General features: G+C 49.5%; 1 protein-coding gene across 1 annotated transcript in view; it reads right to left on the bottom strand.

Annotated features, from left to right (window-relative positions):
* Nucleotides 1-14,500, bottom strand: part of POLR1A (RNA polymerase I subunit A) — an 84,055-nt gene that overhangs the window by 26,910 nt on the left and 42,645 nt on the right. Inside the window, exons 15-21 of the mRNA XM_069101069.1 lie at nucleotides 9,089-9,238; nucleotides 6,272-6,455; nucleotides 5,453-5,535; nucleotides 5,212-5,370; nucleotides 2,883-2,981; nucleotides 2,546-2,698; nucleotides 1,669-1,751 (exon numbers count right to left, since the gene is read on the bottom strand). Coding sequence (XP_068957170.1) covers nucleotides 1,669-1,751; nucleotides 2,546-2,698; nucleotides 2,883-2,981; nucleotides 5,212-5,370; nucleotides 5,453-5,535; nucleotides 6,272-6,455; nucleotides 9,089-9,238 — 911 coding nt within the window. The remainder of the gene's footprint in view (nucleotides 1-1,668; nucleotides 1,752-2,545; nucleotides 2,699-2,882; nucleotides 2,982-5,211; nucleotides 5,371-5,452; nucleotides 5,536-6,271; nucleotides 6,456-9,088; nucleotides 9,239-14,500) is intronic.

The raw sequence follows: 14,500 nt of genomic DNA, 5'->3' as shown, positions 1-14,500 counted from the left end.
GTTCATATGCATGTACATGTATACATAGACAGAGGGCACAGCATCAGTTGAATAGGAAAGGATGATATCTAAAAACTAAAATTAAGAGGCGAGAGGGGAATATATTGTGTGAAGGAGAAAGGGAGAGATAGATTAGGGCAAATTATCTCATATAAAAGAGGCAAGAGAAAACTGTTACAAATGGAGGGGAAGAGCAGGAAGGTGAAAGGGAATGGGTCAACCTTACTCTCACTGGATTTGGCTTAAGGAGGGAATAACATACACACTCAACTGGGTATTTTACACTACAGGAAAGTAGGGGGAAAGGGGATAAGAGGGGTGATGATAGAAGGGAGGACAGATTGGGGGAGAGGGTAGTTAGAAGCAAACACTTTTGAAAAAGGACAGGGTCAAAAGAGAAAATAGAATAAGTGGGGGGCAGGATAGGATGGAGGGAAATACAGTCAGTCTTTCACAATATAACTACTATGGAAATGTTTTGCATAACTACACATGTACAGCTTTTCTTCCCAGTGGGGGTAGGTGAGGAGGGAAGAAAGGAAAGAATCCGGAACTCAAAGTTTTAAAAACAAATGTTAAAAATATTGTTTTTTACATGCAACCAGGCAATAAGATATACAGGAAATGGGGTATAGAAATCCATCTTACCCTAGAAAGTTAGTGGGGGGGGAGGATGGTGGAGGATATAAGAGAGAACAGACTGGGGGAAGGGGCATTCAGTAGGCTCACTATCTTGGGGTGAAGGGTGGGGCAGAGACGGAGAAAATTTGTAACTCAAAATTGTGTAGGGGTGGCTAGGTGGCACATTGAATAGAGCACTGGCCCTGGAGTCAGGAGGACCTGAGTTCAAATCTGACTTAACACAAAATCTAGCCATGTGACCTTGGGTAAGTTACTTAACCCCAATTGCCCTCCTCCCCCCCTCCAAAAAGAAAAAAAAACTTGTGAAAATGAATGTTGAAAACTAAAAATAAATAAATAATCAAGTTCACCACACACACACAAAAAGTAAACAAAGAGGTAGGTGTTCAAAAGTGTGGGGCTCAGGCTTCTCCTTCCCTCCCCAGCAGACAAGGAGGAGGTCTCTTGAGAATGGAGGCAGGCCCAATACCACCCCCAGGGTGTGAGGCATCCCAGCTGAATGGAGACGCTTTTCTCTTTTTCCTGTTAACTCCTGACCTGTCCACACAACTACATCTCTGAGGGCACTGCAGACTTAAAACACACTGCGTTCCAGGGGCTCCACAAAAGGCAGAGTCTCACACATGGCCTAATTCTCAGGGTCCTCCTCCAAGGAGGGAAGCCATTTCCCATAACACATCGCATTGGTTCCCTAGGCATGAGGAGGACAAAGGGCTGAAGCCAGAGCCCTACCCACAAGGCCACATCCAAGAATCCAGCCAGGGCTCCCCGGGCTCCCCACAAGCAGGTCGCTCCTCCTTCTTCTAGCAGCAGGACTGAAGGCAGGCCAGCCAGCCAGGGCTTCAGCCTAAAGAGCAGCTAACCCTGAGGCAGAAGCCTGGAGAATGGTCACCAAGTGTGGGTGGGGGAGACGGTGCTGCCTTCTGACTCAGAGACTCAGTGAAATCCAGGGTTCTCCCCCAAAGTCCATGAATCAACTTTGTGATTCCCTCACAGGCAGAGGAGGTATCCCCTCTGTTCTCTCACCTCTGCAGGTATCCTGATCGACTTGTTTTGACAGCTGTATCTACCAGACCTTCTCTCCCAGCCATGCAGTGAAAAAAGAACTCCTATGAGAAAAGAAAGGTAACAGTTGGTCTCGAACATTACATGGCATCTTCCATGATCTCTAGACAGGGCCCACCCTACCGCTGACAGACGGCTGGCTAGAACCACAAAACAGGCTGTGGTCATGTAATGGAGCCAGGGGATCCAATCCTTGGCTCTGCTGGATCTAAGCGGACAGAGCTACAGGAAAAATAACTAGCCACCCAAAGTCCATGCCCACAAAGGGTAAAGGGGGAAATGACTCCCCTCCCTCAGCTTCATCCAGCCTGGGTCACAGGCAGAAGGTGAAAGGGTGACTGAAGCAGACCAAAGACAAACCTGTGCCTCCTTGAAAGCTCTGCTTTTCTTTCTGTATGGCTCAGTGGGAAGGGACTCCCACAGTCCCTTCCATGCCTCCCTTTTGATACTACCAGTCGGTAGGAACAGGGTGAGAGGGTGGTTTAGCCTGCTTCTCTAGTGATGACAGTGTTCATCACTACCAGGGACCCTTCCCTTAGATAACATTGTGCTGATGCATAGCCAAGCATGTTAAACAATCTGAGGGCTTTTCTCTTGACAATGGGGAAATGCATTCCCTTTGCCGGCCAGCATTTTAACCTGTCCCACCTGTTCACCAAGGGGACTTTAAACAAAGGGGCCACTAACATCTTGGGATCTTTTAGCTTACTGCTCAAACTTAGAAACCTCTAGCACATCCCCACCCAAGCAGGAAGTCACCCATTTTCAAAATAACCCTGCATGAAGATATGAAGAACAGGGCGCAGAGTCCCTGAAACAGAAACTTGAGAGCACCTACGGGAGGCTTGATGCCTGTGAGGAACCTGCCGGTGACGAAGCCTCCAGACCGTGGAGTGACTTCATAAGGCTCGAAGCAGGGCAGTGATTTCCCGGATGGCATCAGTGGGGGCCTTCTCCCTTCCAGCTCGATCTGACCGAGCAGACAGGAAATCTGTGGGGCACAAGAAAACCCCAGGGCGTGAGACATGCAACAGAGCCCAGGAGGGAAGACAAGGCCTTCCGAGAATTGTTGGGGACCCTCCAGTGTGTGGCTACAGACACAAGAGGCCTGTGCCGACGGAGATGTTGTCAATGTAGTGACAAAGTCTAAGCGCAGACAAGCCCCGGGGTCAGACCTGCATCGTGTTGACAGTCGATCCTTTGGCTCCTGACTGCACCATCATCTGCAGGTTGTTCTCAGGGAACCTTCTGTGGAGACCGAAGGGCATGCAGGCCTAGGCAGGGTAAAGACACAGTCAGGGCAACCCAAGAGGAACAGAGAAAGTGTAAGTCCCATGCCTGGCGCCAACCCTCCCAACCCATGCCGGGGGACACTGACCGCCTTCCCCCCAGCAAGCCTTCAACCAGAGCTACAAACAACAGAGCAAGCTGGGGTCTAGGACCGGGGTCTCCTCTGCCCTGCACTGGCCAAAAGTGGCCAAAGGAAAAGGGAGGAGAATAAAGAAGAGGACATTCAGAGGGAGGGCTCAGGGTACAGGGGGCCAGCCAGCCCTGGCTGCAAACCCATCCACTCCAAAGCATTTCCTCCACTCCCAAGACCACTGTGTTCCATCCTACTTAGTCACAGCCCTAGTTAGTGTGTGTGTGTGTGTGTGCGCATACAGAGATGTAGATATGTGTTTGTGTACAGATGTATGTGTCTGTGTGTGTATACACATACAGAAACAGATATGTTTGTGTATATATATATATATATATATATATATATGGATGTACACACACACCCCTAAGTATTTTAAGCTGTGTGTAATAAAGACAATAGAGAATAAGTATATGTTAACTGAAAAGCGAAGAGGGGAACAGAATCTGGGGAACATTGTACACAGCAACAGTAACACTGCAATGATCGGCTACGAATGACTTATCTATGCCCAGCAATACAGCAATCCAAGCCAGTTCCAAGGACCACCTCTTGAGAAAGAGCCGAAGAGTCAGAATGCAGATGGAAGCATGCTACTCTTTCTTTTTTTGGTAGCTTTTTCCCTTTTTGCTGTTTCTTCTTATACAACATAATTAATATGGAAACGTTTTACAGCATTACACATATACAACCTATATCAAATTGCCTGCCATTTTTGGAAGGGGGAAGGAGAAAAATTTGGAACTCAACATTTTTTAAAAAAATGAATGTTAAAAATTAAAAAAAAAATAGGGGTGGCTAGATGGCACAGTGAATAGAGCACCGGCCCTGGAGTCAGAAGGACCTGAGTTCAAATCCAGCTTCTGACACTTAACACAAAGACTAGCCCTGTGACGTCGGGCAAGTTGCTTACCCCCAATTGCCCTATAAAATACAACAACAAAAACAAAGACTAGGTATATCTGCACAGTGGCCTGGGAGCACAGTGCACAGGGAGAAGCTAGGAGGCCGACACCCTGGATCCCAGACTAATTCCCAGAATGCTAAATGAGGTCCTCCCTCGGCATCTTTCCCAAAGTGAAGGCACCAAGGAGGGCTTGTGCAGGAGCGTAGGCCCTTCCCCAGGGAAGAAGCAGAGACGTGAGGCCCTAGAAAACCAAAGAACAAAGCCAGGTGCAGATTTCAGGAGTCATTTGGAGGGCCAGCCGAGGAGGACACTGGATGTTCTGACAAGCACTGCGATCCCTGCCCATCGGCATCAGCTTTCCAAGGGGATGAGCATGTCTGCTCCTCTAGACAAAAGTCTCCCATACACAGCCTGAAATCCCTTTACTGGAAGAACTGGAAGCCTCTGAGACATGGGAAAGGAAGTCTGAAAGGGAGTTCTGGGGGGGAGGGTGACAAAGAAGAACTTGGATCACCTTATCCCAATGAGAGCCCCAGCCTGAAGCCCCTAAGACAGATGGTCTGAGGTCAGAGCTTCTCCCCCAGGGTGAGCTTGCCTCCGAGCCCAATGCTGCAGGACACGTCCCCTCTTCTCCTCTTCAGTCTCTCACCTGCCTGGCAAAGCAGCCTGAGAAACCCCTGAAGGGACAAGGCTGGGGGCAGGTGAAGCCAAGTGCCTTTGGTGGGCTGTGCAAGCCAAAAGCGTGGAAGCTCACCTCCCTGGCCCTACACAGGTATGCATTTATTCAGGCATCTGCTAATCAATTTGCCAAAATAACCCTCACAGACTGCACTTGAAATGAGATCAGCGAACAAAGACTTTCCCCACAGCTTCAAAAGAAGCAGACTTCTGGTCCTCCGAGGCTCAAGTCAGATGCCCTTCCTCCAGGAAGCCTGTCTGAGGCCTTATCTCCTTTCTCCTCCTCCTATCTCACAGATAAGCCTGGCAGAATGCAAGCAGGGGCTCTTTTGCCTTTGTGACCCCCGCTCCATCATGTGACTGGAACATAATAGGCCCCTAATAAATGTTGCAAATGGAGAAAACTCCTGAGTCTGGCAGGCCAAGCCGAGGGGCCCTGGGTGACACCATCCTGGCTATCCCTGGGGACCACAGTGGGTGATGAGGAGCCTGCACTAACCTTGTTAATCTCATTGCTGTAATGATTCACTTCTTCCTTGAACTTGAGATCGACCATGTTAAAGTCCCTCTGGTCTTTGCTGAGATGGGCATCTTGCCACTTTGTCTGGATGTCCTCGCACGACGCTGTGTCAGGGAGATTAAAGGCAGCCCTGACAGCCTGCAGACAGAGAAGCACATAGATCAGTCCCACACATGCAGAGAAAGGCCATGACCCCCTGCCTTCCGAAAGCCCGCCTTACTCGGGAGCCACAGTGAGATGACTCTTCTATGACCGCCCGCCTCTGGGTATCTGCCCGGGGTCTGACCAGAATGTCTTCCACGCCTATGGGAGAAGGTGGACAAAACAAGGGTGAGGGAGAGTGTGAATGAGGGGCCGGTCCAAGGGTACAGGAGCTGGCTTAAATGCTGGACACACACATAAGCCGATGAAACAGGTCCTGCTCTCAAGGGACGCACGTAACATGAGAAGAAACTGATAAAGGGGAGTAGGAAGCTAGGCCAATGGCAACCTCCTCATGCGCTTGCACAGATGGGACAGCCCCTGTCCCCTTCTGTGGGAGAGGGGCCGGATGCTAAGGAAGCAGGACGAGTGCCAGGGCACAGGAGAAACCGTCAGGCCTCAAAAAAGGCAAGCAGACTCCTGACCACACATTATCCACTGCATCTTCTGCCTCTGATACAAAACACTACTGAGGAGCAAACAAAACCTGCTGTGTTTGAAACATCATTTCTCAAGTTTGAAACTCCTGGGACCCCAGAGACCTTTAGGCCCCAAGTGAATTAAAGCAGAAGCAGCATCTCATTGGCTAGGAGAAGATCTGGGTCCCTCTTTGAGGTCAGTGTTAGGTGTCTCAGACTCTCTGGTCTGCCAGGATGGCCCACCCTGCACCCTCCTCCGAAGCGCTGGAGCCCATCTCTGCTTCTTGGCCTCTCCCCATGTGGACAGGCCAGAGAAGGAGAGTTCAAGCAGCCACCTCCCTCTGGAGCCACCACCACCTCCAGGTGAAGGGCCCACTTGGATAACCCAGGGTGGGCGTCCAGGGGCACTGGGGCCTTACCCAGGGTGAAGCCCTTGTAGAGCTGCAGGTAGGCTGTGAAGAGGCGAGCCAGGCACGTGAGGACTTGGCCACTTGTCTCCCCGCCATAGACTTCATAACAGCAGTGTACCAGGCCATAGGCAGAGCTGCCATAGTGGGCCTTGTCTAAGACCCCACACAGCAGCTCCCCTTCTCGGATGATGACCTACGAGGAAGAAAGCGGGGACAGCAACGGCCCCGCTGGTGACTATGTAGCATGATGCAGGAAACTCAAAAATGGAGGGGGGGACTCCTCCTCCCAGCCCCAAAGCACAGTTTCTGGGCCACTGAGAGGTCACCAATGCCAGTCTGGGTCAGGGGCGGGTCTTACACCCAGGCCCTCCCAATGCCAAGGCCACCTCTCTACCCACGATGCCAGAACTACCCCTAAGCTCTCATGTGCACCTCACCCATCCACCTGCCAGCATGGGCTTATGTGCACACACATACACACACACACACACACAAACACATGCACATACACATAAAATACATATACACTCACACACGCAGCACACACACAATACACTCACATATATGCATGTGTGCACTACAAATATACACGTGTACACACATATACGCACTCATACACATTCACATATGTACACGCACATGCACATACACATGTAAACTCTCACCCATATACACTCTCTCATATTCATACAGATATACTCACATGCACACACGCACACTCTCAGACACATACACACATGCGCACTCATATGCACATACATACACATACATGCACACTCTCACACATACGCACAGACTTGCACACACGCATACTCTCACACGCACACATGCAGACATGCACACACACGCATGAACACTCACATACACACTCACATGCAGACATGCATGCACACACTCATATGCAGACATGTACGCACATGCACACACATACACACTCTCACATACACATGCACACTTGCACACATATACACACACCCCACCTTCCCCCCAAACAACCACCACATCTATTGTGTGTGGACTTGTGTGTGAACATGTTGTCTCCCCAGAGAAAACAAAAGCCTCCTGAGGGGAGGGGTGGCTCCATTCTTATCTACATCTCCTGTGTCCATCTAGCACCCAGTAGGCTCTTAATAAATGGCTGCTGTGCTACCAGTCTCCTAATCAGAGAAACAATGGGCCAAAAGTGTAGAACAAGACGTGTATTTCCATACTTGGTGGCTAAGGTGTAGAGAATGCTGAGCCTGGAGTCCGGCAGGACCCGAGTTCAAAGCCTGCCTCAAGAGACTGACTCCCTAGCTGTGTGACCCTGGGCAGGTCACTGAACTGCTTGCTGTCTGCCTCACTTTCCTCAGCTGCTAAATGGGGATAAAAGTACTTACCTCACAGGTTGTTGTGAGCATCAGATAAGAGAATATCTGTAAATCACTCAGCACAGTGCCAGGCAGGTACTTACTAAACGTCTCGCTCCCTTCCCTCTTTCCTTTCCTTACAAGGACTCTATGTTCCTTTTTTTCATTTGGGAGGAGGGATTTGGAAAGTAGGGAAAAACAGTATTGCCAACAAAAGAAGCGTTAAGAAAGAAGAGAGTCACTGAAACTTTTTTAAAATGCAGAGAAGAAAATAGAAAGACATTCAGAGAAAAACAGACAAACCAAATGGCTTTGGGAACAACGCTGATTCTATCATGTTTTTTTTTTTAAAGGAAGCAGGGAATAATAGAGATTTACAGTCCCATGCCCAATCCCCTTTTCCTGATCTCCTTTGTATATGGGATACCTTTTCTGATGTTTGTTAAATTCAGAATAAAAAAACATAACCTTTAAAAATAAAAGTAGGGCAGCTAGATGGCACAGTGGATTAAGCAGCAGCCTTGGAGTCAGGAGACTTGAGTTCAAATCCAGCCTAAGTCACTTGACACATACTAGCTGTATGACCCTGGGCAAGTCACTTAACCCCAAATGCCTCAAAATAAACAGACAGATAAAAATAAATGCTTGTGGACTGAGTGACTGATACAGAACCCAAGCTGGTGGATATCTAATACAGGGAGGCTCTGGGTACATATGGATCTGGTATAAAATCCCACTGTAAAGCCTTTCACTATACACAGATTCCATTGCCTGGGTGCTAAATCCCATTTCCCAGCACCTTAGTACTGGACACTGCATCATCCTCATGAGGACCAGAAAACCCTGAGCAGGTCACTGGGAAACCCTCAGGGCTCCCAGCAACTCTCTATGGCTGTAAACTGCAGGACAGGAGCTGATCTACAGGGTTACAAGCTTCTTTACCAAGATTTTCCGTGACCAGTGAAATCCCAGGTCTGATAAACATACCCATGGTGGTTCTGATTCTGTTTGCTGACACAAACAGGGTAAGAGTTTGCCTTGACCTGAGGACTTCTTCCAGAGAACTACAATTCCTCAAGCTGAGAAGCTGAGGGGGAGTATGAGAGCCTAGCAGAGGGGTAAACAAGCCTACAAGACTCATGAGGTTCTCACTCTTTTGACACATTCTGCTTTGCCTCTTAACAGTATTGAGGAGCAGCTGTGCAAACAGGAGGACTTGATGGGGACCTGGAAGTCTGAAGGCCTGTTTTGTACATCTTCCTGTGGTACATTCAGAGGCAGCATGCTGGAGATACCAGCCAGGTTCCTTTGTATCTTAACACTCGACGCCAGCTTGGGCCCAAATTCTCCTTTTCCTCTCAGGAGTCACTGCCTGGTTTTGTCTGTGTCTGCCTGCCTGTCCTCTTTCATTCCTCATCAACCTGCTCCAGATGAGGCCCGCTCCTAGACCTGGAGAAACAAGAAGTCACAAACATACCTGGGACTCGCACATAGCATCCAAGCCACAGCCCGGTGCCGCTCGGGAACTCTGCTTCATCCAGGCTTTCCCGCTGATTTTTGCCTTCCCAATCAAATTCAAGGGGATGTGGTTCTCTGGGATTATGTTGATTAGCAACGTAGAGACCACCTGTAAAGAAGCAATGACAGCACAAATGTGTGAGGAAGCTTGGCAGCCCCTTTCCCACCTACCGAGGGCGATGAAATGGCTCCCCTCCCGCACGGTGCCAGTGTCCTCCACAGAACAGGGTCAGGTCACTGGCCTGCAGGGCCCACTCCAGGCACCTCACTCCCCACTCAGCCAGGCTCGCTTCTCATTTAAGTCATGTTCCAAGACACACGCATGGGGGAGAGATCAGAAACCAAAAGAGGACACGTCATACAACACGGCACAAGAGAGGCCAAGGCCTAGGGAAGCCTCATGTCTACACAGCACATTGTTGTTCGAGAAGAATCGGGAGCTACTAGATGTGGGAACAACAGAAACACAACAAAACCTGAAACAAATTATGTTTTGACAGACGGGAAACAGACTGTCGAGGATCTGGGAGTCTTTCCCAAGCCAGCTGTCTGTGTACAGCCAAGGCCAAGACTTGTGAGCGCAAAGACCAACGTTAATAAGGAACCAGAAGAACGGGCACGAGAAAAAGGCCTGGCATGCAGGTGAGCTCCACAGGAACCTATTAAAATGACGTTCTCACACCTGCCCCATGGGAAATAGGACAAACACTGGCACATTTTAACTATTTCTGAAAGAAATTTTAAGACTGCTGGGAAAGCTGGAAATCAGTCTGGCAGAAATTAGGTTGGGCCAACGTCTTGCACCACACATGACGAAGGTTTCAGATGCACATAGGACCTAGTTAAACAGTTGTATCATAAAAACATTTAAAAAGTAGGAAAAGAGATAATTTTTACAATTATGAATATGAAAAAAGGGTTTGGACCAAACAAGGGATGGAAAAGATCACAGGAGATAAAACAGATCATTTTAAATAGAATTTAAGAGAGAAAAGATTTTGTACAAACAAAATCAACAGAATAAAAAAGTAAACAGCAGGGGGCGGCTAGATGGCCCAGTGAATAGAGCACCGGCCCTGGAGTCAGGAGGACCTGAGCTCAAATCCGACCTCAGACACTTAACACACCAAAAAACTAGCCATGTGACCTTGGGCAAGTCACTTAACCCCAATTGCCCTACCTTACCCCCCAAAAAGCAAAAAAAAAAAAAAAAAAAAAAAACATAAAAAAAGTAAACAGCTAAACTAGGGTCAAAAAAAAGCCTTTTGAGTTCAATTTTTCTGACAAATGTCTAATATTTTAGGCATACATGGAATTAATACAAATATATTAGAACAAGAGCCATTCCTTGAGCAGTTCTCAAAAGAAAAAACACTAAAAATGTTCTAGATCATTAATAAGAGAAATAAAAATTTTAAGAACACTCCATATCCATCAGATCAAAGGCCTGATAATAAAAGGAAATCACTGCAGAAGGAGAGAAGGCCCAGAAATGCACCGCAGGGAAAGTGGCAAAATGACCCCACCATTCTGGACAGCAACTAGGAACCAGAGCCTGAAAGTTACTAAGCCATGCACACACCCTTTGACTCAGTGTTACCACTGTTAGGCTTACACTGCAAAAAGATCAAAGAAGGAGGGAAAGGTACACAGGTACAAAAATATTTATAGCAACTACTTTGTTTTAACAAAGATAGAACCAAAGTAGATGCCTATCAGTTGGGCAGGTGATTGGCTAAACAAATTACAGCATATAAATGTAGTGGAATCTTCCTGTGGCATATTAAATGACGCATGGGCCAGATTCAAAGAAAACTGAGAAGAGTCCCGAGAGATGCAGGATGAAGTGAGCACAGCACCACACAGGACGAACTGTGCAAGGCCTAAGAACACTGACAGATGCTCCAGAGTGAAGGGGGGTGAGCCCAGGAGCACGTCTGCCATCCATGATGCATTAAAAAAGAGCAGAAAGAGCTATTTCCAGCCTCTCTCCTGCCCCCCAAGCTTCATGAGGGTCGGTGAAGCCCCAGAGGGGAGATGCGTCATGTCCCATTTTTACTGGTATGAGGAAATGCTGGTGTTTGCAGATACCTGTCAAGTTCACAATAATAAAAAAGAAATTGAAATAAACGTAATCAATAGAACTGCTTCAGTCAGAAGGCGGACCCCAAGAGTCCACAAACAGCGTTAGTTTGCTGTTCTAGCCACACAGCAGCCAGGGCCACAAACGTCTAGCATTTAAACTCCTTTGGAAATCTGATGGAGGACAGAGGAAGATCATCAAAAGGATAGTGAGGAGCAAAGAAAGACTTGTGGAAAGAACATCTGGCAGGACACCCATCCCCGCTAAGCCACATCTTCCTGAGGGCACCTGAGGATGCAGCCAGAAGGAAAGAACCAACAAAAACCAGAAAAAGTGTCTACAAACGCTCCCATCAAGGGCAGTGGGGCCCCACACTGAGATTCTGACATCAGTCTCCACCCTTTGGTCCCGAACTCTGGTCACAAGGCTCAGGGAGATCCAGAATGGTTAAAGATTAGGAAAGTATAAGAGAATTCTCAAGTTCATGCACATAGAAGTCTAACACACACAATGACGGGATCAAGGATTTGAATGTCCCTGACAAGGTGAGCTTGAAGAGGGCATAGCCAAGAAAACTCTGCAGGCTATTTGAGGGAACATCGGTATGTGCGGTGAAGTCCCTTAGTACAACAGCAGAAGATGGGGAGGAGAGGGAGCCTGGGAGTCAGGTCCTGGGCTTGCTGAGGAAGGAGGAAAGTAAGTATGTGGGGGGGTACATGGATAAGAGCCACCAAGATCTGAACTGGGTGACAGTCAGGAAATCTGGAACCATGGAGGAACAAAGGTTGCTGAGGAGAGACTGGAGGTGACAATGGGGAGGAAGGAGAATCATGCCTGTCACCGAGAGTAGTGACTTAAGACCATAAGCGGTCCTGGGAAGGGTGGCCCGGAGTGAACAATCATCCAGACTGTGGGTCCCAGAGTCAGCCAGGGAGTGCCCAAGATGGAAGATCAAGGGAGGAGGAGGTCTAAAAGAAAAGGAAGGCTGCTGAGGACGGAGCAGGGTAGGGGGAGTGCCCAGCTGGGCCATGGTGGGGGGCTTCAAAGTCATCTCTTCAGGATGTGCTGTTTCACCTTGTGAGGCGATTCAGGCACCATCAGGCACCTGGACGAGCTGTGGGAGCCTCCAGGAGGCAGCACCCCCAAAGAGCCAGGAGGCAGCCTCCTAGATGACATCTCAGAAGACTTCCCCTGCCTCCTGGCCAGATCACATGCAAATGACCACAGCTCACAGAACTCAATTAGCAGCCCGAATAAAGCTGCCACCAGGCTTACAATAACACAGATGCTATGAACCCCACTTTACAGATGATGAAACTGAGTCCCAGAGACTGGCCTGCCCCATCACTGATACAGTAAACAGCAGTGTCGGCATCTGAACCCAGGTCCTTCCAACTCTAGCTCTGCCCTGCATTCATTAGCTAGAAAATGAGGACACTGACCCCAATCAGGGGCTCTTAATGCAGAGTTAGTGAACGGGCTTCAGGGGGTCCATGAACTTGAATGGGGAAAAACAGCACACCTTTTCTTCGTGAACCTTTAATATTCCTACTGCGACTATAGAAAACAAACATGAAACTGCCAACGAGGTAAGGATGCAGAAGATGATTAAGAACCCCTGGCCTCAGTGGCCAAGAAGGTCACTTCCCCATCTGTAGCCTATCATTCCAAGAGCTAGGCAGCGACCCCCTTCAGGAGCTCTGTCTGACTGTTACAGCCTTTAGATATGCCCAGGGGGCAGCATGGCTGTGTTCTTCAGTCACACTGAAGAAGGCTCTTCTTTCCCAAAGAGCCACAGAACAAGACAGGAATAGAGAGGGCCCTGAGTGAGGAACTCTGAGGAGCTGATCACCAATGCCTCTGAGGCCAGGACCACAATGGTTCAGGGTGTGCTCTGTAAGGCTGCATTTCACTGAAACACGAGGGGGGTGTGGACACGGCTTCCCTATCCAATGACAGACAGCCCCAACAAACCAGGGGGAAAGGCCCCCACTCATGTACACTTTCCTGAGAGACTAGAGGTGTCTGGAAAGGACTGGAGAGGGGGGAAGAACAAGACCTGAGAAGCCCCTGCTTGGGGAAGGAGACGAGGTGACTAGGGCCAGAAAGATGGGCAGGAAAGGCCCTAAATGCCAGGCCATCAAGTTGACCCCTTACCCCAAGGGCAAGAGGGAGCCACTGGGGGTAATCTGACCAGAGGGAGGGACAGGGTCAGATGTGTTTATTAGGAAAATGACCTGGATGGCAGCGAGAACAGATAGATCTGTGAGAAGAGACTGGGAAAAGGTAGAAAATGTAAACAGACCAGGAAATGGGAGTGAAAGGGAGAAAAGGGATATACGGTAAGAGACAACTGATGGATGTGGGGCAGGAGCCCAACAGCTGAGTGCCCCCTCCTTTCAATGGGGGTGGGTGGGTGTTTGACTCATTAGACTGGCTGAACTCATGCAGTCCCTGCCTGCCCAGAAGTGACCACAGGCATTGAGGGGGGCAGAGGAGAAGGAGGGAGGATGGGTATGAATCAGTGCGATGAGAACACAAACATACACGGCAGCAGGCAGCCCATACGACCAGAACCCCAGGGGAGGCCGCAGTGCACAGGACCCCCTCCTGCCCCGGGCGGAGGCTCCTTGAGGACCTGCCTCCCCAGTTCCGAGCACACTGTCTGACCCCGAGCAGGAGCTGACCAGCAGCTGACCAGGGGAGCTGAGGGGCTGGGAGGCTGAACAACATGACAGGGAGGACCAGGACAGGGGGATTAAGTAATGGCATGAAAGCAGCTGTGACTGTCCTTCCCCAAGCTGTGATCACCCTTCTCAAGACAAAGCTCGATTCCGACTCTCCAGACTTCCTGCCCTCTTCCCCACCCGCTCCGACCAGCTCCTGAGGGCAGGGACTGTCCTTAGGCTTCTGTGTATATTCTCAATGTGTGGCACAGTGCCTGACCCAGGCCACTCCACACCTCCCAGGCTCAGCGTCATCTACAAACAGCACAAGCCCACCCCTCACCACACAAGTCCCTGGCTCGTGAGAGGCCCTGTCCGACTCGTCCTTCCTCCCCCTGAACTTGGGACCCATTTGACCTCTGGAGCTGCACCCACATTCTGGACCTGCTGGCATGCACACAAGCTGAGCCCGGCTGTGAGAAGGCAGCTGAACTTGTGAGGCCTCGCTCAGACGCCGCCTGCTAGGTGCAGGCTCCCCTGACCCCCCATTATGGGCATGATATCTCACGCCTCTGGACCCAGGAGCGTTCTGTTTGTACCTGTGTGCAGGGGATCAAATGGC

This window comes from Petaurus breviceps, unplaced genomic scaffold (assembly GCF_028583685.1).
Source record: "Petaurus breviceps papuanus isolate PSGF00001 unplaced genomic scaffold, PetGlider_PUasm1.0 446, whole genome shotgun sequence".
Taxonomy (NCBI): Eukaryota; Metazoa; Chordata; class Mammalia; order Diprotodontia; family Petauridae; genus Petaurus; species Petaurus breviceps.
The sequence above is the reverse complement of the archived record's forward strand: the minus strand, read 5'-3'. Positions and strand labels throughout refer to the sequence as shown.